Source organism: Botryllus schlosseri, chromosome 5, assembly GCF_051294905.1.
Source record: "Botryllus schlosseri isolate E-star chromosome 5, Bs_hap1, whole genome shotgun sequence".
Lineage (NCBI taxonomy): Eukaryota > Metazoa > Chordata > Ascidiacea > Stolidobranchia > Styelidae > Botryllus > Botryllus schlosseri.
This window is the reverse complement of record NC_137240.1, coordinates 1,264,221-1,289,159: the sequence shown is the minus strand read 5'-3', so window position 1 is coordinate 1,289,159 and position 24,939 is coordinate 1,264,221. Positions and strand designations below refer to the sequence as shown.

Here is a 24,939-nt window from a genome sequence, read left to right as displayed (position 1 = left end):
CAGTTGTAACGCAGCATCCAAAGCACGAAGCAGTGCACCTTGGTAGAACCGGAATTTCTAGGGTTGTAACCAAGTCACAACGTTCCTAGTCGCAAGTCAATCTTACTTTTACAGTTTTACTTGAGTCAAGTCGAGTCGTTTTCAATTCACCACCTAGTCAAGGCCGAGTCCAAGTCAGCTATAGTAGAGGGTCTAGTGCGATACGTGGTGTTTTGACTCGAGTCCGAGTCCAAGTCTTTATGTTCACTGTTCAGTTTTCCGTACAATCCGGTTCAACCCACGTTTTTCAACTCCCCTCGAGTGATATCGAATGGCTCGCGTTCACAATATAATAATTCTCCTCAGTCTTAACAGTTTCTCGCCCTATTTTCCTAGTATCAGGACTGATAGACGAAACACCAATTATGTGGTGACTTTACTATTCTTCGAAGTTACAATGAAATGTCGGTCTTGGCCGTCCTAGTCTCGAGTCATGTGACTTGGTTCGAGTCATATGACTTGGTTCGAGTCATGCACATTTACTCGAGTACACGTAGAGTCAATACAAAATTCGAGTCACGACTTTTTGGTGTCTCAACTTGACTCGAGTCACTTTTTTCAAATGCGTAAAATGACTCGACTCGGCTGAGTCAAATTGTGTATCGACTCGACTTGTGCTCGGGTCATTGTGTATGACTTGAACCAAGTCACAGGACTCGAGACTAGGACGGCGAAGACAGACATTTCATTGTAACTTCGAAGAATAGTAAAGTTGCAACGTTATTGGTATTTCGTTAATCCGTCCTGATACTTGAAAAATAGGGTCAAGAACTGTTAGGACTCAGGAAAATTACGATATTATGAATGCGAGTTGTTCTATATCACTTCAGCAGAGTTGAAAAAGTGGGTTGAACCTGAATGAACTCCCTAACGGAACAGTGAACATAATGACTTGGACTCGGACTCGACTTGACTCGAGTAAAGTGAGATGGACTTGTGACTCGGAACCTTGTGGCTTGGTTGCGACCCTGCCAAAACCTACTTGGAATACTTCCTAGTTAGACGTGCTTCGGCACTGACCTTGTATGTGTGTGATTGCTTTGACGTCACTAAATATTAATCATTTGAGCATTCCAAATTGCCCATACTTTTATACATACTCGGAAATTCGACTTGATTCGTGGTTTAATGATCGATTCGGAAGCCCTTCTTTGAACGATTTCATACCGACCGCTCCAATGGCGCGATTTTCGATTCCTTTTTCGCACAGAAAAGGTTTGTCTATTCTCGAAACTCTGAAACGGTTTGGGGCGACTCGAAAGTCCTTAAGATCCTTCGAGTGTGGTTGAGACGCGTCGAGTGTTCCTTGTCGCTCGTTGAGGTTCTGTGTTACATTCGCGAAATGCTTGTAGGAGTTCTGCCGCGCGCTAGAGTCTTGAAAAGGCTGGCTTCTAAGGTGTTTGAGGCGAAAGAGTCCTTGGCTTGAATTTCGCGTAAACGCGTAAACGCGTGTTTCGACATCTATGGTCATTTTACACCATGTCCAAATTATTTGTGATTCCTGATCTTTGACGACTTGTAGCACGGCCCACTTTCATTCTAGGATTTTTTAAGACACCCCATACACTGATAACATGGCGAGCCAGGATAAATCTTTAAGGTTCGAATTTTGGAGTGCAACTCGATCGGACTCGAACCCGCAACAAAATCTTTTTGACTCAAACAACATTCTGCTAAGTGCTAGCGCCAGGGCTTGAAGTTGTATCGAAATCTTTCTTGGATAATGTTTCGCGGTTCAAAGTAGGCTAGCAAGGAATCGAGTTTGATTTCCCGTTGTGTAAAGTTTCGTTAAGAAATATATCTTAATTATTTTGCGTCGCGCGACTGAGGGAATTGGTTTTTGAACTTCTTGTCGATCAGATTTCAATTCGCACGGACAATATCTAACGATTCCCTCAAGTCGAATTTTAGTCAATTTGAACACACTCTTGGAGGCACACAACTTAATTATACAATTAAATAATATATCCCCATAGAAATAAGCCCGAATATTTTCGGCTGACACTCGTCAGGGGTAATCGTCAGCCACTAGTGGAGAATTCAACTAGTAGGTAATTGAATTGAAAGGAACATTGTGCGCCGAATGTTCAATTGATTCGATATAATATATTATTATTGAATTTAGTCAATTTGGCGGGCGTGTGTAGTTTTTGGTGCCAGAATGCCATTTTCGTTTCGAATTTTCCAAAGTTAGTGTAATGAACGCTCTCTTATTCGAAATTTCATGCTGGTGACGTCATATTTTGTGTTACGATTGTTGTTATACAATGTTCTTTCCAATTCTCTACTAGTTGCTGACGATTACCCCCGACGAATGTCAGCCGTAAATATTCGGGTTCATTTCAATATGAATATACTATTCAAAAGTTAGTGTTCGGAACCGAAATTTTATTTATAGATATCGCTTCTGTCACGTGTAAACATGAATCGGTCACTTTGGTGTGTCGGTATCGCTCGGTTGTCACGTTTTGTAGCATGTACACTATTTGCCGAAAATGTGCGGCTAGCACACGTCGATCCGCACACATCGATCAAACGTCCCGCGTCGCGTCTTATCGCGCAAGCAGCGCGACATGCCGGAGTGCTTTGTTTGCGCATTGCTCGCAAGTATACCGATAACAGCTATTCGTCTCGTACACAACTTGGTGTACAAATACAGAATTTCACACCCTATCCGACCCGGTCTGATCCTAACTAAACCCCACCTATTATGATCGAGAGTCTCAGAGTACTACTCTTTGAAGGAAATGTCGGCATCGGTCGGTAGAGGTAAAAATATCGGCAATCTTCGTAGCGTCGCATCATGGCAGCAGTGAGTCAGGAATAATATAATCTACGACTGCCAGAATGGGAATATTGATCTATTTTTGTTGCTCAAACTTTGATTTAGAAGTTGACGTAGTTGGAAATCATGACCTGACCAGTGACCACATTAGTAATCAGCGCGAGTTGGCAAATCTGCTCGAGTCTGAAGAAGTACAAATACTCCGTTACTCTAACCACCACTGATTAGTGCTTACAGGCGTCCAAATGCAGCCTTTCGAGTTTATTTCATGTCCAAGATGCCCATTATACCCATGCCCAAGCATAAATGGCGGTAAAGCGGTTCAAATAAATAATCTGAAGTTTTGGAAATGCGCATGAAGATAGATCAGGAGTTCCCAAACTAGGGGTCGCGGATCCAATGGGATGGTTTGACTATTCTCTTGGGTCGGGGAGGCGAAAATTATACACCATTCCAATGACTATTACAAAAATTCCAATTAAGCGGATGCTATTGGTGGCTCATATCTGAATATTTTGGTTAATATTTTCAAAATAGAAGAAAACACGATTACTGAGGAATGCGAAGGTATCGAATGGTATCGCCGAGTCAATACTATTATTGCAGTACTAAAAGTCGCCAGCTTCACACATAGGCTTCGAGTAGGTTTGGACGAAGGTTATGACCAATTTTTAGTAACCAGCACGCCAAACAGAGTGATGATGGGGTCGTGCAACATTTTCAAATCGAAATTTGGGGTCGTGAAAAATGAAACGTTTAGGAACCCATGAGATGCTATATATTTGCAATCTCGATCGATTATATCGGGGTTATCGGCGAAAGTGCTAGTTATCGGTTTAATCGGTGTCGACTCGACAATCCTAATCCTCTAATCTTAGATACTTCAGCGAAATTGTATAACGTCATTTCAATGTATCGCTCGGGTGAAAATCTAGGTAAAAGGTGACATGCCGCCGACTACAAATCACACAACTGGTGCTTTGCGTGATCCAGCCAAATACGAATCATCGTTTTGATTTTCAGCCGTGTCGGAGCTCGACTTGGAACGTGGCTTGCCGTCGCACTTGCACTATCAGTCGCCCAACTCCGTGGAAGAAGATTTATTCACGGTCGAATCCAGATCGCCCTGCGTCATTCATCTGCATCAGAGAACGCGACAAGTGAGTCGCTTTTCGTTGCAGCAACGCGCCACGTGCTCCCGCACTTTACCCACTCTTCCATATCATAAATTTATAACATAACGGAAGACAATATTATCAGCCATGAAATTCATGATATGATATTGCTTGTAATCGATAACGGACATTAAATCAGTGGTTCTTAACCTTTAATAGTAAACTGAAGAACACTTACGCGACCTGCTAGCCTACGCGACCCCAAATTTTCGCTGATTCGCAAAAAATCATTACATATCTAACGCATCTTCCTTGCCATCGCCTCGCCCAGGTCGGTGTCTTATTTCAAAGACTACACCGAGTCGTTTCGAAACCTTCTCTATCCTTGCATGGCGTCGCAATCTGGGGTGTGTTGAACTGATCAAATTGTTTGTAAACTGATCTAATACATTACTATAGATTACTGGTGCACATGTTTAACTATGCATTAACAAATTTTGAAATGATAAAACCATAGGAATATACTCATGATGAATATTTATTACAAGTGAGATGATAAATTCTGAAGATGGAACCTCCATTTCAGAATGACATTGTTCCCATCTTAAATCTCAATATGTACCTTGTATTTCGTCGCTACAGACGACTTACCATCACAAACACTCGTAATACGACTATTGATCGGACCTAAATGTGTAACCAGTGATGGCCAAGACGGGCATACCATCACAAATCACAGACGCGGTTGTCTTAACTAGAAACACATCTTTTTCAGGATATCAATCATCATTTGCGAGGTTCAAATGCATACCCGAGGGTCCAGCGGCCGAATTCGTTCGACGCCAGGCTGCTGCTCGATTCCAGTTCGCCGTACGAGGCCGAATTTTTCTCGCCGAACTCTAACAGGAATTCCAGCTTCATATCTTCCGTGAGTAATCGCTAGATGTGGCTGTTGTGCCGTAAAGAAAGAATTATCGCATCACTCGCCGCCGCTCGTGGTATTCCGCTAAACGTCGCTGTTGTGCTGAGCGAAACGATTTGTCAGATCGTGGTTATAGGGCTGGACAAAATGATTCGATTCGAATACATAATGTTCATTATCGGATAGGAATGATCGATACGACTTTAGAGGTAGCACAAGTCTGATCGTCAACGTCGCCGTTGTGCGGAACGGACCGATTTGTCAGAACGTGGAATAGGGGCTGTGTACAGTAGGGCTGTTCAAAAATAGCTTTTTTTGCTGAATCTGGATGGTTACGTGATTAAATCGTTAGGTTGCCTTAAACGACGCACACCAAATTTTAATTCATTCCAGCCAATAATCGCTGATTTCGTACAGTTTGAAAATTTTGAATTTACTTACCTAAAGATGCAAAAAAAGATGTTTGTCCAATTTTTTGGTCAACCCCATGAAATTGTTGCGCTGTCTTCAAAGACGATGCAAAACAAATTTGACTCAATTCCAACCAATAGAAGCGGAGTTATTTGAGTTTTTCGATGATAATTTTTGGATTAACCATGGATCTAGGATAATCCCCGAATTATCGAAGAAAAACTCAAATAGCTCCACTTCTACTGGTTGGAATTGAGTCAAATTTGTTTTGCGTAGTTTTTGTAGACAACTTAACAATTCATGGGTCAGCCAGTGAAATTTGTACAATTTTTTGAATTTTTAATAATTAATTAAAAAAACTTTCAACGCCAATCTCTCTTCTACTCGTTGGAATTGAGCCAAATTTGAGCTGCAACGTATTTTAGCCAACCTAACAATTTTAGCCACTAGCCGTGCAGAAATTAAAAAAAGTTAATTTTAAACAACCCTACTCTACATTCACGGTAGTATTAGGTGAGTTATATCTAGAATTCGAAGCGAAGTTTAGGGTTTACAGGATTGTACATCGTGTGGACTGTGTATGAATCCTTGAGCAGATGCAGTTGCAATAACGTGATTACAATTAGCTAGTTGTTGTTATTATGGAGATAACTAAAATACGCGATTCTGCAATTGGTTTCTAGAAAACGTGCCGAAAACATGCAATTAAGTGCTTGCTCGTGACCGTTTTCTAGCGTTACTACGATTGTTGGAACTCAAAACTCTGGCCACGGTAGCGAGTAACCCTGTCATTACCGATGTGAAAAACATCGATCAGATTCGGGTACAGCGATCCGCGATCGGGAGTCGAATTTATCACGCGAAACTGGCGATGCGCGTTGCTGGTTTGAGATATGGGAGTCGTGCTTTTAAATCATCAAGATTCCAGCGTTATTTTTAGAGATGATGTAACCCTGTTGAGCATGGTAGTTGTTTGCTGCTATCGTGGTATATCGTTCTACTACCATATGTGGTCAGATCAGCAAGGGTTGCTTAACAAGTAACCTTAACAGTTGTACAACTATTGGTATACAAAGTTAATACTAACTGCCGACTATTGCCCCTGGCGAGTGCGGGCCGAAAATATTCGGGTTCAATTCAATATGAATATATTATTCAAAAGCCATATAAGCATCAAAGGTCAAAGAGTATGTACATTAAGTTTGTTAACATTTTTTTTTCAAAGTTTACTGGCTGATTGCACACCAGATTTGGCTCAATTCCAACGTGTAACAACGAAGCTACAAAGGGTGGAAAATAATACATTCAATATCCAAAAATGAAACATGTTAATTCAGATTTCACTTTTATCCCCATGAAATTGTCAAGTTATCTGAAACCACAATTTGGCTCAATTCCAACCAGCAGAGGGCACTAGATTTTTCACCGATTTTTATAATAAATTTAGAAATATTTAACTCCAGGAACTTCTCTGCTACAGGCTGGAACTGAGTTTTTTGTGTGCAGCGTTTTTTTTTAGCCAACCTGACAAGGTTATCGAATAGCCAGTATAATTTGAAGGAAACAGTTATTTTTCAACAACCCTGACGTGGAAGAAAGCAAATACGGTCTATTAATCTAATCATGCTCGTTGATGTTAATTCGTATAAGCGGCTCGACGAAACAGTGATATTTTTCAGATATTTGCCTCTCCAGATTTCATTTCGTGAATATATATGTCGCGTACGACAATAGCCGTGTCGATTTGATTTCCTTCCTGGGTCATGACATCGCGATTATCGAGTTACAGTGACGATGTCATCGATTCGGATAACTTATCTCAATTTGTGAGCTCACTGCCATCCTTAATTCCGTATCGCCAGCTCTTATCGCGTCAAAGAATCGCAAATTTTGTTTAGCGCTTCGGATCGTGAATCGTTAAGGTCATCTCAGGCTACTGATTATGTCGTCTATTCATAATTGTGTCGTTTCAAAACACTTCGGTAGCGATTGCTGAACACTGATAAGGAATCAAAACGAAACGACTTTGCGATATTACTGGATCACGCATCCTACGAATGGCGATGGCGATAAACCGACAATATAGACGGAGATATGTAGTTTGGACTTGGATTTGTCAGAAGAAAGAAATGATTAGGCAATAAAGTAAGACGCGGGGCACAGTTGACTAGGGATTGTTAATACACTGGTAACGACCCGGTAGCTTACATATCGTCTTGTATTCCACATAATCTACTTGATAAGACTTGGACTACTATTGGCTAATTGGAGCGAAATGCCGGAAGTTGAATTCTAATCTAATTTAGCTCTGATTTTAATCTTATCATTTCCGACTTTTCCTGAAATTGCAACGGGAGAACCCTAAAGTGCGAAACGATCCAAGCTCGGTGTACAGACGTTTGCCATTCTCGTGCCTAGTCATGAGTAGCGAGGACCACGAATTCACTTGGCGTTGCACTCTAGCCGAGGCTTTTATTGCGGATTTCCGATGATTATTGACACGACACCTTCAAACAAACTGCGCGCAGACGCGACCTTCGCACTCCATGATAAAACGTTAGCTCAAATACCATTTGTGTCAGGTGTGCTCCACTGATATCGCGGGTCAATTATTAAACCGGCACGTCGATGAGGCAATGTCGTGATGCGTTTGTGACTTAGTACCGGACGGTCTGTTTGAAAAGGTGGGAGTTTGGAATGGGAGTAGCGTTATTGGCTTTTATCGACAACTCTTTAGCGTAGGATACCAATTTATCGGAATCAATTTATACGTGGATCTTTCGAAGTGATTTGCACAGAAGTTTTTGCGACAGATGAAGCTCTTTAACGTCTTGATAGATACCGATTGGCAATTCGTCTGCGGCGAGTAAGCAGCTGTAACATTGCCCACGGATGGTTGCGCCTAAATTTTCTATGGAAGGTTTAATTGCTGTGTCACGCGGATGAAAAACTAAGGACAGGACTTCAAACGAGATAAGTAAACTGATGCTCACTAAACTGATGTGTTGACTTGAAAAAAGGAAGAAAAAGTCATTTTTCCAAATCGAGTCCCGAATGACCCACTTTATGATAATTATTAATACTTCTGTGGTGTTGACTGAATAAAATAATAAAAGGTCATGTTTCCATTCCTATCCCCGAAAGACCCGCTCGAACATCCACATTACTGATCTCGCGTCATTTATGGTGTTGTTTAGCTGTGCCTGTCCACTCCAGTGACCTGGCTGGCAAAGCTATAAAGGAGGACAATTTTTCAAAAAGCAGGATATTTAGGCGTCCTCGGAGGACATTTTAGATTTCTTGAAATGGGAGGACATAATGATAACCCTACTATAGAGGTCATGACTGATGACTGATGTCTTGAGTTTATTTCACGATTCTTTTCTATCAACAAGCTTACAGGATTTGGTTTGCGCAAAAACATTTTCGGTTCCCCGTCGCGGCAAGTCGGGTTAGGTCGTCTTGAAATTAATCCTTACATATTTTTCGATGTGATGTTGTTATTTACATCGTCGCCGTGACAACCTCGATAATCAGATTTTTTCGACGAACCTCGGTCAACTTGGAAGCGAGCGAATACCGGTCGTTTCTGGTCGGATAATTTCTCGGTATACGGGACGAAAAATTCTGAAGGCTTGAGCAACGCGCGTCGGTTGTTCATAAAAGGAGAGAAATCCTGTTATTTTAGTCGACAAACGTCTTGCTTGGCTGATCTTTGAATAAGAAAAGTAAATGTTTCTTCAGGTAAGGCCTTCAGGTACAGAGTTCGTTTAGTAGGTAAACGGTGAAGTGCTTGTCATGTGATTTCGTTTTGTAGACGGTGTTAATTTCTCGTGAGATTTTTAGTGTGTTTCTGTGTAGAGGTGAGATGACGTGAGTTTTTGCTAGAGATGAAGTATATATTTGAATAATATATTCATATTGAAATAAACACGAATATTTTTGGCTGGCACTCGTCTGGGGTAATCATCAGCTACTAGTATAGTGTTGAAAAGAGCATTCTATATTCACAGTCTTATATAATGTTTTTTTGAATTCACCACTAGCTGAATACGATTACCCCTTACGAGTGTTATCCGAAGATAGACGGGTTTATTTCAATAGAGTATATTATTCGATTGTATACTTACGTTCAGTACCTATACGAGCGGCTCTTCAAATATATATTTGTCAAGCTAATCCTGTTACATATAGAAAGTTTGCGAAATTGTGATTCGACTATATGGTTTGTGAAACAAGCTGCTTCCAGCAAGCCTGTTAGTAGTGTTAGCCTTTTCCCATTTACCCAGTTGAGAAGTCGTTAGGTTGCGGTATATAATTGTTAGCTGATGTATGCATTGCCTTAATTCGGCTACATTTCGACTTCATTCATGCCTCGCGGTGTATAAGGCGTTCGATGAGTGCTCGAATTGCGTCCTCGTGTTATATCTCACGGCAATCTTTCTTGAGAGTTTGAGTCAGTTGATAGAAGACAACAATAAGTGCTTCTTTGGGAAAATAGGTCAGCAAACCGTATATGAACTGCTAACGTTACAGGACAAAAGATAGGGTTGATTGGGTTTAAATAATGTGCCAAGAAGGAGCGTACAGCTGGTGTGGCCGACTGGGGAGGCGTGTATGGTAACTATGGTAGAATTTTCGTATGTAGCTATGGTTACTTTTAGCGTGTCAGTGTTGTGGAAATCACTGGTTGAATCGACGATAAGTTCATTTGCGCGGGCGCGAGATATATACTCGGATTTATTTTTTTTAAAGCAGTAGGTAGTTGACCGTCAACGAACTACATTGGCACGTTGTACGCAAGTCTAGTTGAGGACATTCTCGAACGAGTTTGCTCGCATCCCGGCAACATTTGTGACTTGCACGGTGTAACTTTACACGTTGATTGCGATCAATTTTGCTCGAAGGAAACCGAAGAGCCATTAGCCACGAACCTGACGTAGATTGCTTGACATGGGAATGTCTGGAGGCCGTGCTGATAAATCGAGTGATGCAAGCGACCGAAATGAGCACGAGTTACATCAGTACAGCACAGCAGAGAAGACCTAGTATTTTGCAATCTAAATCCAAGAGTTGATTTTGTGTCGCGTCCATATCCAAGTCCAAAAACTGGTAATGACTGTATTTCCATGTGATTTTTTAATCAAAGTTCAAAGTTTCGAGATATTACTTCGAATAAATCTTAAATCCATATTCGATGCAACTGGCCAAAAATCATCAAATCCGGTTACTCTTAATTCAAAGCCATGCTCATCTCTTGACTAAAGTTCAATACGCCAACTGCTAATGGCGTTAAGAATAGTCTACAGACTCATCGACAGGGAGTACGTATGGATCACCAGGCTAGCTTCATTGGCCTTCATTTGGCACTCTAATACATGAGATATCTAGACACCGCATCCGATATATCATGTTAAATCATAAAGGGGACCAGATCTAAAAATATATCTCAGACTTGGTATTCATGATGAAATTCGGGTATAATCTTGCAGCAGCTGTCTGGTACCACAGTCTACAAGTACCATCACCGTTATCTTGCACAGACTGGGATTATCTCGGGGTCGTACGCGATTCCACGTCTTTCGTGCGAGTTGATACGACTGCCAGATATACCTTGCCGTGCAGGCTACAGCGCAGAGTCGGGCAAATAGAAAATTTCCAGCTTTTCCAAATGAGATCATAACTAGAATTATAGCTACGTAATGTTTTTCAAATTTACATTAGAATTAGAATTACGGAATCCGCAAAGACTAGGATATTGGACCGGATTTAGAATGGGCAAGACATAAAACTAAATGAAGTTCAGTTCATATCAAACCAGGGTTGATTCTCATAAGCACGAGAATGGCGAATGTCTGTACAGCAAGCTTGGTTCGTTTCGCACGATACAATTTTCTTGCAGCATTCTTAGAAAAACCACAAATTAAGATTATAACTAAAATGAGGGCTTAGAAAAATTTCGCAAGTTAGATTAGAATTATATTACCTGCATTTCGTTATCATGATTCCTATGTAGTTCTCCAAGTCTGTCAGATATACTTCTCCATACATATTACGGCTCCGTTTCATTTTGTTGCCGTAATTGTGGCGCTATTGCGTTACATCATTCTGTGTTCAAGACTAAGTGTGCAAACAAGACAGGGTGTGACGACGAGATGGTAAATATCGGTCTCTTGATGTTTGTCTTTGCTTAGATGTCGTCGGCTTTATGAGAAATTCATAGCTTTCCCGGTATGGCCTTGAAGCGGATCTTTGCGTACAGTGACTTACAGGATACAATTGAGTAATATATACATATCGAAAGGAACCCGGATGTTTTAGGCTGACACTGGTCAGGGGTAATTGTCAGCAACTAGTTGAGAATTTGAAGGAACATTGTATAAAAAACTGTACAGTACACTCAGGTTTTCTGGATTGTTCTGTGTTTGAGACTTGAAACTAATAGCGGTGCATGGAAATTTGTTTTTTGACGTTCACCGTGTTGTGTCACCAACGCTGTTCATCGTTTCGTAAATAATAATCCTTAGATAAGACCGTGACCAGGCTGCGTCGGAATTTACCGCAAATTACGAACGTTTGAGGTATTCGTGGTGAAGGGAGAAATAAATTTCACTCGATTAGTGTGCGTGCCGGTGTCGTAACCCTAGAATGGTGATGACATCCGAAGCGGTTATCTCGCTATTAGTGTGATGGTGTTTAGAAACCATTCACTTTCTAAACGGTTCGGCCGTATTTCATGATTTCTTCGTTTAAGGCCATTACCAGCCATAAAGTTAACTATAAGTTGATTATAACCAGAATCCAGACTACATGTAAACGAAAATCGTGTGTTTCGGCTATTTTCACTCTACCGTAGGCTGTAAATCAGGTACAATCAATTCTAAGTACAAATTTAACATTCATATCATTTCAATGGATGAAAATGAGTGCAATATCTGGGTATGAATCTGATGAAGACACTTGTTTTCAACCCATTGATTTACAGTGTAGGGTTTTCAGCATTCAACCAAACAACTGAGAAAAATGATCGTTATGATTTTCGTATTTAGTAGAACGATGACTTGCACTTGGACGTCGGCACGCGAGCCTTTTTGTGATTCTGATTATTTAGCGTTGTTCTGTGGGTTTGTTTGCTCGCAGTCCATAGGCCGGAGAACGTATTTCCAGTGGAAAGCGGCTTAGAGCTCTCCGTCAACATGAACGGGATTGCGGGTGAAATGACGGCTCGATTCGAATGTTTGTTTTCGAAGGTTTCTGATGAAAGTGAAGTACCAGCTGCATGTGTTCGTCTGTAGTATTGCTCATTTAGCATTCATATGAGATATGCTCGTTCATTCGCCATCCTCCATCGTTCCGCTTTGAATTCGGTAAACTTGCTGACATAGAACTTGATCGTCGGCAGGATCTGCTGTGTGATCTGTGTGATTGAAATTTATGCCGTGTTCTATTTGGGTTCAAACCATAAAATCGATGTAAGGGATGATCGATCGGTGCTTCGTTTCAATGAATGCTGTGTAGACTTGTCCAAACTGCTGGTTTTCAAAATGCGCAACTAGAACTAGGACTACTCGCTTTTCAAAACTCACAACTAGAACTTTGTACTAGAACTGCGCCCTTGAAAATTCCGCAACTGCGCCCTTGAAAATTCCGCAACTAACTAAGTAAAACTCAGCTTACTAGATTCTATTTCGAATCTGCAACATTGGAGATGTAATCGGCATTTCAATAGTACTGGATTTCGAGTTTGGGGTGGAGGGGTTTCAATCGCTAATCCCATGTCCTGGTTACGCCCCTCTTAGTTGTGACAGCTCTGAGCTAGCAATGACTGTAAGAACATCACACAACAGAACACCGGTATCACGATTCACGCCAATCGTTTTAGTTGTTCGGCAACTAATTTTTTATACGCAACTAAAGCTGCTTATTTTTCCGCAACTAGAACTAGAATTAGAATTACTCTAAAACCAGTAGCTAAGTCAACCCTCAGCGAACTAGATTGATGGTTTGTGCAAGCTGTTTCGTTGTGCCCGAAGCCGCTTCGGGTGAAGATCTATGACATTGACATAAATTCCTTGTTTGATTTGGATTCAAACCATGAAACCCATGTAAGGAACTGTGACGTTATCGCAGGCACCGATCTCTCAGCGCTTCGGTTCAACGAATGCTGCGAATCCAATCATGCTATAGTAGCAACAGTACATCAAGGGATATACATTCCTGTCTTTTGTCCAATTTCTATGCGTATGGATGTTTTGGCGATTCGGAGGGAGCGATGATCAATATGACGAACTCAACTCTTGTATTCGTGAAGCTTTGCTCATATTTTAATTCTGGTCTGCGAATTCAGTAATTAAAATTCTAATCTAATTAGGAAAAAAACTATATATAATTCTTATTCTAATCTACTTTGGAAAAGCTGAAAATTTTCTATTTATCCAGTCTGGCTACAGTATAGATCACATTTTCCAAGTCTTGAATGATTGAAACTAAAAGTTCTTAAAAGCTCGACCTTTGACGTTGATTTATCGCCGCGGTATTGCGATCCCTTCGCCTCAAGCACAGACTCGTGCTGCCAACGATGACATAAAAGAAAGACCGAACCGATGAAGAATTTTACGTGGATACAAATCACAGAAATGTTGACAGTCGACGAAAATGTGTTATCTCGCGGAATCGAGTGACGTGTGTTGCTTTTCAATGTCTTATAACTGAGAAAACAGCATTTTAGAAGCCCGCCAATGCTCGCAGACCACCTTGTTCTAGTTTGAAGGTAATTCTTGGCTGCGTTTGGTTTTTGTTGGGTGATCGATCTGCTATCGCAAAATCCGACTGTCACTTGGAGGCAGTGAGCCATCTAAATACGTGGTGTTGCATTCCATTTATATGGGGTGTGTGATGAAACGTCCTAGTGCTTCACGGGACTCTAGTCCAGATTTTTCGAATTAAATTAGAATTATACAACGTCTGCTTTCAAATAAGTTTAGAATTACAATTACTAAATTCGTAAAATACTTGGATATTGATTACAATTCTGGCATTAAAAAGAAATCGAACAAAAATCAAGTTGATTCTCGTAAACTTGAGAGTAACTAATGTCCTTACACCAAGCTTGACTCATTCCGCACTATACAATTCTCCTGCAGCAGTCTCAGGAAGCCGGAAATTAGGATAAAATGAATATGGGAGGATAGAAACATTTGACAACTAAGATTTAGAGACATTTCGCTCTAATTAGTCAACTAGAATTAGCTAGTGATCCCAGTCTACTGTAGTCGGTTGGAAGACGGCTCGAGTTCCCGCCTCATTTCCTTGAGGATTACGAGGCCGTGTTTGTTGCGCAGTCGTGCCAGTAACGTTGTCGACGGAGCGAGGTTCTAGGGCGCGAATTTCTCGTCTTTTGTCAACGCGGTGTGAAATGCAGTTGTCGACATGAAGTTGAAGTCACGGTTAGGTAGTTTCGTGTTTGTGAAGTTTGTTGCTTCGATGATTTATAGTTTCAAAACTAGCACTGCAACTACGGCTTCATATAGAAGAGCTAGACGTCTGAGTGATTTTCTGCTTTTCACAAATTATTTTAGAAATAGAATTGTAGCTGCAGGTTTTTATTTCAAATTAGATTACAATTAAAACGAATGAATACGAAATAACCTGGAAATTGAATTAAATTCTGAACTAGCGAAAATGCATGAATTAGATTATATTTAAAATGAGGGCATAAAAACATTGCACAAATGAGATAGGTATAATGTCGCTGTATAGAATTATCTATGTAGAACTATCTAGTTCTCAAAGTCTGCTTCATAGTGGGACCGTCGATAGGATAATTCAGGGCAGATGACTTCTGCTATAGACGTTATATCCGGTTAAGCAGCAGGTCTTTTGACATCTAAGGGTTCAATAGCTCTCCAGATTAGCTCCAGCGTATAGATCAGTGTGAAAGTGGCTGTAGTTGAGTAAGTATAAGGAACACCAAACAGAAAAGGTAGATCTTCATATTGAAGTAACCCGGCTCGTATATGATTCGTTGATTACCTATACACAGTATTCTATTAAATTCTTTACAAGTTACGTACCAATATATTCCGGTTTATTTCTATATGAAAATATACAATTGTATACTGAAGTTCTGTATCTCCAAGATTGTCTTGAAGGACAGACCTCGGGGTCAAAACGCCTTATCATTCACGTGAATAGAGGTTCAAATTCTAAAACAGTACGATTCTAATTAATGGACGAAATTGCAAATCTTGGCGTGCTGGAAACTAATTAACCAGTTCCTCGCAACATGTGCGTGCCGTAATGAAAGAACTACATGCATAACGCTGTGATGACGTGAGATATGTGTTTGTGTTGATCTGATTAGTCCCGGTATGACATGACACCCCGGGCAGTATTTCCGTAAAACGGTTTTTTCTATACGCTAACCGTAGTCTGTTCGCTTCATTTGGTTTCGTGACGTCATTAACTTTCGTAAACAAAAGGTCCGATGATTTTCGAGAAAATACTCGAGACGGCATGCAACCCGAGTTGAGTGAATCAGGATTGTGACTTTGTGAAATAGCGTATGACTCAGTCGCGTTAGTAAGCAGCGGTTACGGAAAAGTAGAAAATTGCGATTCGACGATATACGAGCGCCTTGTTACAGGTTGATTTTGAGTTCAGTTTTGGAGGTGTGCGTTTCGCGGTGTTGGTTTAGTTTTCGGAACCGCGTGCTAGCGAGACCGTCCAATTTTTTTACCGAGAGTTGATCTTTCACGACGGGGCTTGGATCATTTCGCACTACATAGTTATCTTGTAGCAGTGTCAGGCAGACCAGAAAGTAGATCAAAATTATACTGAGAGCAAAGAAACATTTCACATAAGTCTAGCACTAGATGATATAATTGTAGGTAACTTACGTTTTGGTGATTCGTCGATGTATCGGTTGGAATGTAGTGCACAGCAGAGCTCGACGTACAGTGCAAGCAGCGGGAAATCTTTCGTCATATTGAAGGTTCCAATATTGACTTTTGACTCGCGTGGTTTTGTAGTGATTACATTTTGGTCAATTTTGATTTTTTAAGGTTCACCGGTCCGCAAAATTTGTTTTCAAATCGCACCGGCTCGGAATAAGAATTTTGAGAGTCACTCGTACTCGCGTTCTGCTGTTTGAATTTGAATAACCATGCTACGCACTGTAGATTCATGGGTGGAAAATAGGTGTATTCGGGGCCTACGATATGCTTAGTGGGCCCCGGTGTATGTGAGATTTTTATCATAGCGTATGCTATATAACAGGTGAACGACGCTTTCAGGTATAATATTGTGCTTTTACGCCCAAAAGCGTCAAATTCATCAATTCTCACGGAGATATATATCAGGGGAGTATGTGGGTTGTGTGTTCACTGTTCACGTACCGCCCTTTATGATTAATTAGGGGATTTGGAACAGCATAAGTCATCAGAAAGCATATTTTGTAATGACTATCGTCTGCAACTCATAGGCTAGCCCCTGCGGCATGATTATTTAATTACCGCCGCGCTCTTTGTGCTGTTTTTATCGCCGAGGTTAAATGACACTTAATGAAATCGCCCTGGGGCATCGAAATGTTGTCTACAAGCGAGAGACGGAGACGTGAGCGGCAAATCGCGACTAGCTGCGGAGGTCATTCATATTCGCGTCTTTTTACGATTGGAAGGTAAACATGTCGGGACTGTGTGAAATGATATGGGAGTACTGGTTTTGTGTTAGTGCGACGTCAGCTGTTATTTATACCCCATTGTATTCAGTGCCGGAACGTACCTACAGAGATGTCAGCGGCAGGGTGTATAATTGTATATGCAGCTAGGTTCAAGTTGAAATTTCGCTCAATTAAAACGGACTGCCGCAGTGAATAACAGTTCCTGAACGCAGGATTTGTTTCAGAGTTTTTTTTAGTAGATTTGAATTAGAATTATAGCTACATTTTTTCAGATTAGACTAGAATTCGAATTACTTCATCCGCAACGCCTTATGGATGTGGATTCAATTCCGAAATAGAACGAAACACTACAAAAACCTAGGTCAATTCATGTCGAATTTGACATCATGTTGATGAGCATGAGATTGGCGAATGCATCTGTACAGTGTACTGTACACTTGGTACCACAAGCGCGACTCGCTTCGTACTACGCAGTTCTCTTGTAACATTTTCAGGGAGGCCAGAAGTTAGTTCAAAATTGAAATTAGAGCATCAGAACCTTTCACGAATTAGATTAGAATTACATTGCCAGCAGTTCACTTCAATTAGTCTAGCCTAGCAATATCGAGTTCCCCAAGTGTGATTGGTTTAGCGTCAGTGCATTAAAGCTTGAACTATAACCGCCGAAGTGCGAAGGTGACTTACTTTTGTGTCTGGAATTGCGAAGTCGTTAAATCACCAACGTCATATAAGCAATGTGCGCGCTTTTCCAGAGACAATAATTTCCGTGTCTATTGTAAGAGGCTTCATTGAAAACGGACCTTGCTTTACAACTATCTCTGAAAGCATTCATGAAATAGATTTTCTTTATAAGCTGGAATGACAGATAAGCGAGCGCTGGTCGAACACGCTTGGGTGAGCCTAAATAAGGCTTCCCAACGTAAATAGAGAATAGGCTACCTGTCGCGTACGGAGATAAGTCTAGTCTGGTTTCGCCACGCTTCGTCATTGCGTTCCATTAGGTAAAGGAAAGGCTGAAAATTGGAGTCTGTAAACGGGATTTGGTCTGTTAGTTAATTCAGGATTAAATCTACCGTGTTTGCTATTTTGATGGTGCTCTCAACACCATTGACGTGATACACTTATATAGCGAGACGTATGTCGCTCGTGTTTAGCTTTAGGCTACTGAACTTGTCAGCAATATTGTGCCAACTAATTGAAATGTAGTTACTCGAACACGAGCCAGCGAGCAAGTCAGCGTTGGATGGCTAGAAAAGTATCCGCGCTTTCAAATTGAATTAGAATTGGAATTGTTGAACTCACAAACACTTGGTGATTGAATTGTATTCTTAATTCGAAATAATACAACAAAAATCAAGTTGAGTTCGTATCGAACAAGAGTTCTTTCTAATGAGCACTAGAACAGCAAATGTATGCACATGATTGGCTCGTTTCGCACTATACAATTCTCAGGTAAACCAGACATTAGATTAGAATTGGATACTGATTTTCGCACTAGTTAGCGTATATACAACTATACCAGGGTTGCCAGACATCTTTTGAGAAAAAGGGCCAAACAGCGCCAGAAAAGGGGCCAAAAAGGGCGAAATTGTTCAATAACGTTAATAACGCTGCAACATAACCCACAGACCTTTTGTCAATCACCTCGAATTCCAGTTTTATATTGTTGATACTGTTGTAGGACACCAAATCAACTACCCACAACTACAGTGGATCCAGCTACAGTAACTGCTATTATTTCAAGCTTTTTCCAACTGAATATAAAATCGTAAAATAAAACTTTTTGTGCAATAATATGAGAGTGATTAAATTTTATGGATTTTATTAAAAATTGAGAATAGTTTCTTTACGTTTGAAACTTATCCAACTTATATACTCAAGTTTTAGGTTTTTCACCAAAAACTCTCCGGTTTTGTTGAAGTTTTGAAGTTGAAGTTGAAAGTTGAAGTTGAAATTTCTATCAATCATTAAGTACTATAAAGGTACTCTTCTTCATACTTTTTCTGCTACTAAGCTTCCAGCCATGTTCGATGCTTTTTCGTCCACCTGTTCACAAATCTGCATTCACAATTCCAACACACTACATTCTACAAAAACAAATTCAAATCTACAGCGTTTCCATTGAATCTTTGACATTGGCCGCTCAATTTGCGAGATACATTTATTTGAATAGCTAGTTTGATGGTATGTCTGAACTGCTTCCAAAAGGGGCCAAATATTGAATAAAGAGGGCCAAGGGGCTAAATTGATTTTGGCGGAGCCGACTGCCTCTAAAAAGGGCCAATCTGGCAACCCTGAACTATACCGTGATTAGTGCGCGAAAGGTACTCAACGAATGACGTTAATTTCATGACGCATGCCATCTTGCATACGAAATGAATGCGAATCACGAAAGGGTTAACCGTAGTAGCCGCTGAGATTAAAATTGAATTAGTACCTAACTCCGTCGCAAAAGCGTCATATATTTGAGAAAAAGCGATTTTATTTCGGGCAACCAATTGGTTATTGCCAGTTGCTAATTCATACGTGCAAGAGCTTACCTTCTGTTCTGTATTAGAACGCAATCTCACTCGAAACGTGTGGAACGCGGATTAGGATGCACCATTGATGGTTCAGAGGTTAGATAGTTGCTGTGGACTGTGGCTGGAATATAGCAGTGGTGAATTTAGGACTAGCATCCTTATTTTCGAGGCTACTTCATTTCTATGCTTGGGGATGAATGATGATAACCGAACAACACTAGTTGGCAGATTTGAACGACTAGACAAAATAACTTTAGAATTGCTGCTTTCGCAAAAACTCGGTGAATTGAATTCGGAATTGGGAATAAATACAGCAAAAATCTTCGTATCAAATCATAGTTCATATCTCACAAGCATGGGGATGGGAAATGTCTCTACACCGAGCTTGACTCGTTTTGCGCTGTACAGTGTACAGTTCTCATGTAGTGTTCTCGTAATATAATTGAGATTCTAATTAAAATGAGACCGTAGAGAAATTTCACGCATTAGAATCAGAGGACAGGCATCTCGCTTGAATTATTCTAATTAAAATCATTTAGTTGGCCAATGGTCTACTAGTCGGTTGTTATATTGAGCAGCGCAAGTCGACCATGCCAATTCTAGTTATAGGCACATACGGGTGAAGACGACCGACAGTTGCGAAAGGCTGACACCAACCTGATATCGTATTACATGTTTTGTAAACAGTATTTGTCGTGTCTACCCATTCGATCCGCCAACCGTTATGAGGACGTGTTGCCTAACCGCCTCCGCGATCGTGGCGTGGGAAGGTCTGATGTACGAATCGCAGATCACTGAGTTCTAAGTCACTGCTAATCCCGAGCAGAACAAACTTCATGTGAAATAACCATGTAGGACCGCCAATTCTAAAGAGTAATATCACGCATAACGTATGCATTGTGGCTGTTTTATTTTTGTGTTGAGGCGAATTGTCGACTGAACAGTGAACAGCGGTGCCGGTGGCTTAAGAACAGACTAAGACAACTAGAAAATTTGAGCGTTCCAATTAGATTAAAATTAGAATAACGGCGACGCAGTTTTTCAAAATTAAACTAGAATTAGAATAACCGGTACTTGATTCGCAAATATTTCACAAATTAGATTAAAATTACATTGCTGGCTTTCCGCTCTAAAGTCTAATTATAGTCTACTTAGAAACCAGAATTATCTAGATCAGTGGTTCCCAACGTGGGCGATATCGCCCCCCCCCCCCCCCAAGTGGGCGATTTTGAGAAACAAAGGAGTGGGTGAAAATTCCAAAGGGGCGAAAAATGTTAGAACATCCAATGAGATATATCTAATTAACACGGCTTGAAAGCGGTTTATTCTGCATATGACGCGAAAATTGACTTACAGGTCAACTCAACGGAAAGTGGACGCGAAAACTGGTTTTTCGAGCACCTACTCGGAAAAACGACCTTTCATTTTTAGTCAATACACAAGCGATCATAATTTCGTTACTAAATTTCCCGTTTATATGCCCCGTTTTTGGATCCGTAACTATGGGGGGCGAAAATTTGGGTCGAGCTTGATAAAGGAACGATAAGTCGAAAAAGGTTGGGAACCACTGATCTAGACATGACGTTGTGGGACCTGTGCCGTTAAATCTATCTCTTCAAAAGTCACCAGCCATAAGCAACGCACTCGATGTGCTGCATTGCAAGTTACTTGAGATCCCGCGAACAGCTGGCACCGTGTCACGCGTCTTGACCTCCACTTAACGGTGCGCCATCTCAAGTAGATAGCGACCCGCTGATGCGTCGCCGACTTTCTGTACTAAAGTTACCCGAGACAGTCCTTTTATTGATATTGTTCAACTATTCGTTTACAGCCTGGTCGTAGTAACACTAAACACGGATCGGACCTAGAATCTACTCGAAATATTTCTGAGCGGAGTACCAGACAAGATACTTCGTCGTCGGGGCAAGGGGATTTTGTAACAGTCGGTAAGTAATCGACGGTCAGACTGCGTTGGACACGCGATCAGTCCCGGTGTGCCTGTATTTGCTACGTTGGTACTGCCGTAAATGGCTACCGGATTCGAAATTTTAAGGATTCGAATTCATCCGGCTCCGGCTAGGCAATCAAAATTCAGTACCCAAAACCCTTTCATTTTTACATATTTCAGTGGTAAATTCTGACTTTCAAAGCAATTTCAAAATCGTGATCCGAGCTGGCTGCGCTGCAAGCTAATGAAATCCTGTTTCTACACTTGAACCTAATCGTGATCACTTCGTGATGCCCTGCGGGTGTACGAGATTGAAAACAGTCGCGAAGTCACGTGCGTTAAGTGCGTGACTGTTGGCGAATTTATTCGTTACCTACTCAAGATATCATATTGAAATCGTTCCGCAGTGCTGAATAAGTTTGCCGGCCCATGTTGAGCTAATCCAACGGTTCTTTAAACTGATTGACCTGGCGAATCCCAAATTTTCATCTTGTCAAACAAAAACTACACCTGTATGTCATTATACGGTGAACGAGATATCTTTGTCTGTGGCTCATCGGCATAATCAGTTCCACACGATCTACTCTCATGTCTGTATTACCGCCATTGATCTCGTGTACTTCCAGACACGTCCGGAGCGAAATTCGACCGACAGGCCAACCTACGACGATCGCAACGCTTGTCGACCAGCGGAGTCCGTCAAAGAGCCAACGCGGCACAGCGCAGACAACAGAGGCATAAACACCGGACGCTCATCGCCTTACCTGGAAATATATCCTCCGAATTAGGTTGGTGTCTCGCGCGTTATGCCTCGCGTAAGGCGGAGATCGTAAGGTAGCTAATCCGGGAGACTGCTAATCGTCTGTTGTTCGCGGCGGCATGAAGTTGGATAAGGTTCCGCGCGAGCTTTATATCCCGAGTTGACTGTGAAACTTTTGATCCATCGAAGTAAGCGGCCAAGATCAACAGTATTTAATCAAGACTATTACCATTCTTCCTGATAAGCTAACTTTATGATATCCGCCCTTCGTTGGAACTGAATGATAATCGCCCATATCCGACGCCTTGGGTTCAACTCGTTCTATAGCTGTGCGCTGTAAATTCATGTGTTGGAAATTGGTGTATTTATCACATTTCCGCAATAGCGTCAGCTCTTACACCTTTACAATGAGTCAAACATACCGATTTTTAGGGAGATATATCCCAGGGATGTATAGTGGGTCGTGGCTTCCTGGGACTGGGTGGTACGCGACAACGGGCCCCACTATACACAAGAATTGTTGATTTGACTAGATAATTCTCCATGTCTATCTACTTCGTAAAATGTTTCTATGCTGTCGTTTTATTTCTAATCAGAATTATGGTTTTCCTGAAAATGCTGCAGGATAAGTGTATAGTACGAAGCGAGCCAGACTTGCGTTACAGACATTGGCCATTCTCGTGTTTATGAGATTGAACTCTGGTTTGATATGGACACAACTTGATTATTATCGTATTCTTGCTGATTTTGAATTTAATGCAATTTCCAAAAGTTTGCAAATTAAATAATTATTTTAATTCGAATATCTACTTTGCCCAACATCTCGAATAAGCTGAGATGCTGTTAACGACCATATATGGCGATCTGTCGCGCAAATCACGTTCGTAAGTCTGTGCCGTGTTTCGCGGTCGCGGCTTATTATTATCGACGCGGTTATCGCGCGTCCGTCTTCGCAACATTCCGTTTCACGCTAAACCGAGATCAATGTCTTCTGCGTCTGGTCTTGTACACTGGCCTTCCCAGGTGGAATAGCGGAATACTATTTGCGAAATGCAATGTGTCCCGCAACGCATGACAGACACGAAATCATTATGTTAACAGGCGAGACGCCCAGCCGCCCTTACAGCGTCGTCTCTCAAGCCACCAATTACTCGGAAGGCAGGTCGTTCAAAGGACACGGTGAGGATCTCGTGTTTGCGAGTTTTATCTGTTATCAATGCGCTGTGTAGCGGTACTACCATTACGCATAGTACTTATATCGTTATAACGGTATGAAATATGTTGAAAGGTTAAATATGCACCTTTTATGCGAGCACAAAGAATGTAAAGCCAGTTCTACCTTATGCAAAAGATAGCTTTGTATTTTTGTTGATGATGTCTATTTCATTGCATTTTTTAACAATGCTGTGGGTTCACCACGACCCACAGCTACAATACCATATACCAATGTTAGCATCTCATAAATTAGTGCACCGCGGCACGCTGGTTGAGAACCACTGCTGTAGACAAATGCGAGTAATGTCACGTTTGCGTCACCGCATGACGGTCGTGAGTTGAATGGGTAATTGATTAAATGCGCGTTTCCACCCAGATTCATCCGCGGCGTCTCCGAGACAAGTCAGCCTTCGTAGCGTCGAAATCCAGACTGACGATGTCAAAGTGATTCCCATCACCCCCTCTCAGAAGAGAATGCGACAGAAAATCTTCAATAGCAGTAAAACGGTTCGTTATTTCAGCTGCTGTTTCTTCAAGACACATTGTAGTGTTCATTGTGCGCCTTTGGAGCCGGGTGATATCAATTCCCGTGTCGGTATCACAGATAGCGGATTACATAGTTGAAAATTCAAATCATGTTCCTGATCCCGACTTATTAACACAAGTCTCACATCACATTACAGAGTCCCACAAGTTCACGAGGATCTACGAAATATTTGACGTCTCCAACTGCAGTATCCTGTCAAACTAATTCGATGATGAAACAAACTTCAACTCCCATCAACGGGGCTTTCGTGAGTATATTCGCATTGAATGAAACCCGAATATTTTCGGGAGCTAAATAAGTATAGTTTTCTGATTCTGGCCCTAATTTGTGAAATGCTGCTGCACTCCCATTTCAAGTCTAATCGAATATACAGTTTTCCTGAAAATGCAAAAAAAAACTGTATAGTGGGAAACTAGCCAAGCTTGGTGTATAGACATTTGCCATCCTCGTGCTTATGAGTAACAACACTCATTTGATACAAACTTATATGGATTTTTGTTGTTATTTCTTCTCTAGTTAAGAATTCAATTCAATTTCCATAGCTCTAATGATAATCTAGTTTAGAAAAAACTGCCATCACTCTAATTCTAATGTAATTTGGAAAAGCGGGACATCTCCTAGTGGTCAAGCTCTGCACAAAGAGGGTATCGTCAAACATTGATTTGCCGGCGGCAAAGTATTCTCAATCCGTTTCAGGACAGCGAACAACTCATTCGACCTTCCAGTCTGGACGTGAAGAACACGGACACGTCCACGGACGAAGGCAGGCACACGGGAGAAAGCAGCCCACCCACACCTGTGCGGACTGGAACTCCACAAGAGGTAACAAAGCAGCTTTGTCGGTTTCTCTACTATTCCATAGCTTTTTGCTATAATTGGTTCATTATTTCAATGCTATTGATATGCTGCTTGTTGTAATGGGCGTTATGAGGTATTTTGCCTTTTCTATCTTTCACCCGTTGGTGGTCAGTGGTGATTTGATTCCACTAAGAGTG

At 41.2% G+C, this 24,939-nt stretch overlaps 1 protein-coding gene across 2 annotated transcripts in view; it reads left to right on the top strand.

The window, feature by feature from the left end:
• Window positions 1–24,939, top strand: part of LOC145439583 (uncharacterized) — a 64,400-nt gene that overhangs the window by 29,569 nt on the left and 9,892 nt on the right. For both annotated transcript variants that reach the window (XM_080317081.1, XM_080317082.1), the window contains 8 exons: window positions 3,848–3,984; window positions 4,715–4,867; window positions 21,306–21,420; window positions 22,049–22,210; window positions 23,284–23,361; window positions 23,774–23,904; window positions 24,081–24,191; window positions 24,641–24,766. In XM_080317081.1, coding sequence (XP_080173207.1) covers window positions 3,848–3,984; window positions 4,715–4,867; window positions 21,306–21,420; window positions 22,049–22,210; window positions 23,284–23,361; window positions 23,774–23,904; window positions 24,081–24,191; window positions 24,641–24,766 — 1,013 coding nt within the window. The remainder of the gene's footprint in view (window positions 1–3,847; window positions 3,985–4,714; window positions 4,868–21,305; window positions 21,421–22,048; window positions 22,211–23,283; window positions 23,362–23,773; window positions 23,905–24,080; window positions 24,192–24,640; window positions 24,767–24,939) is intronic.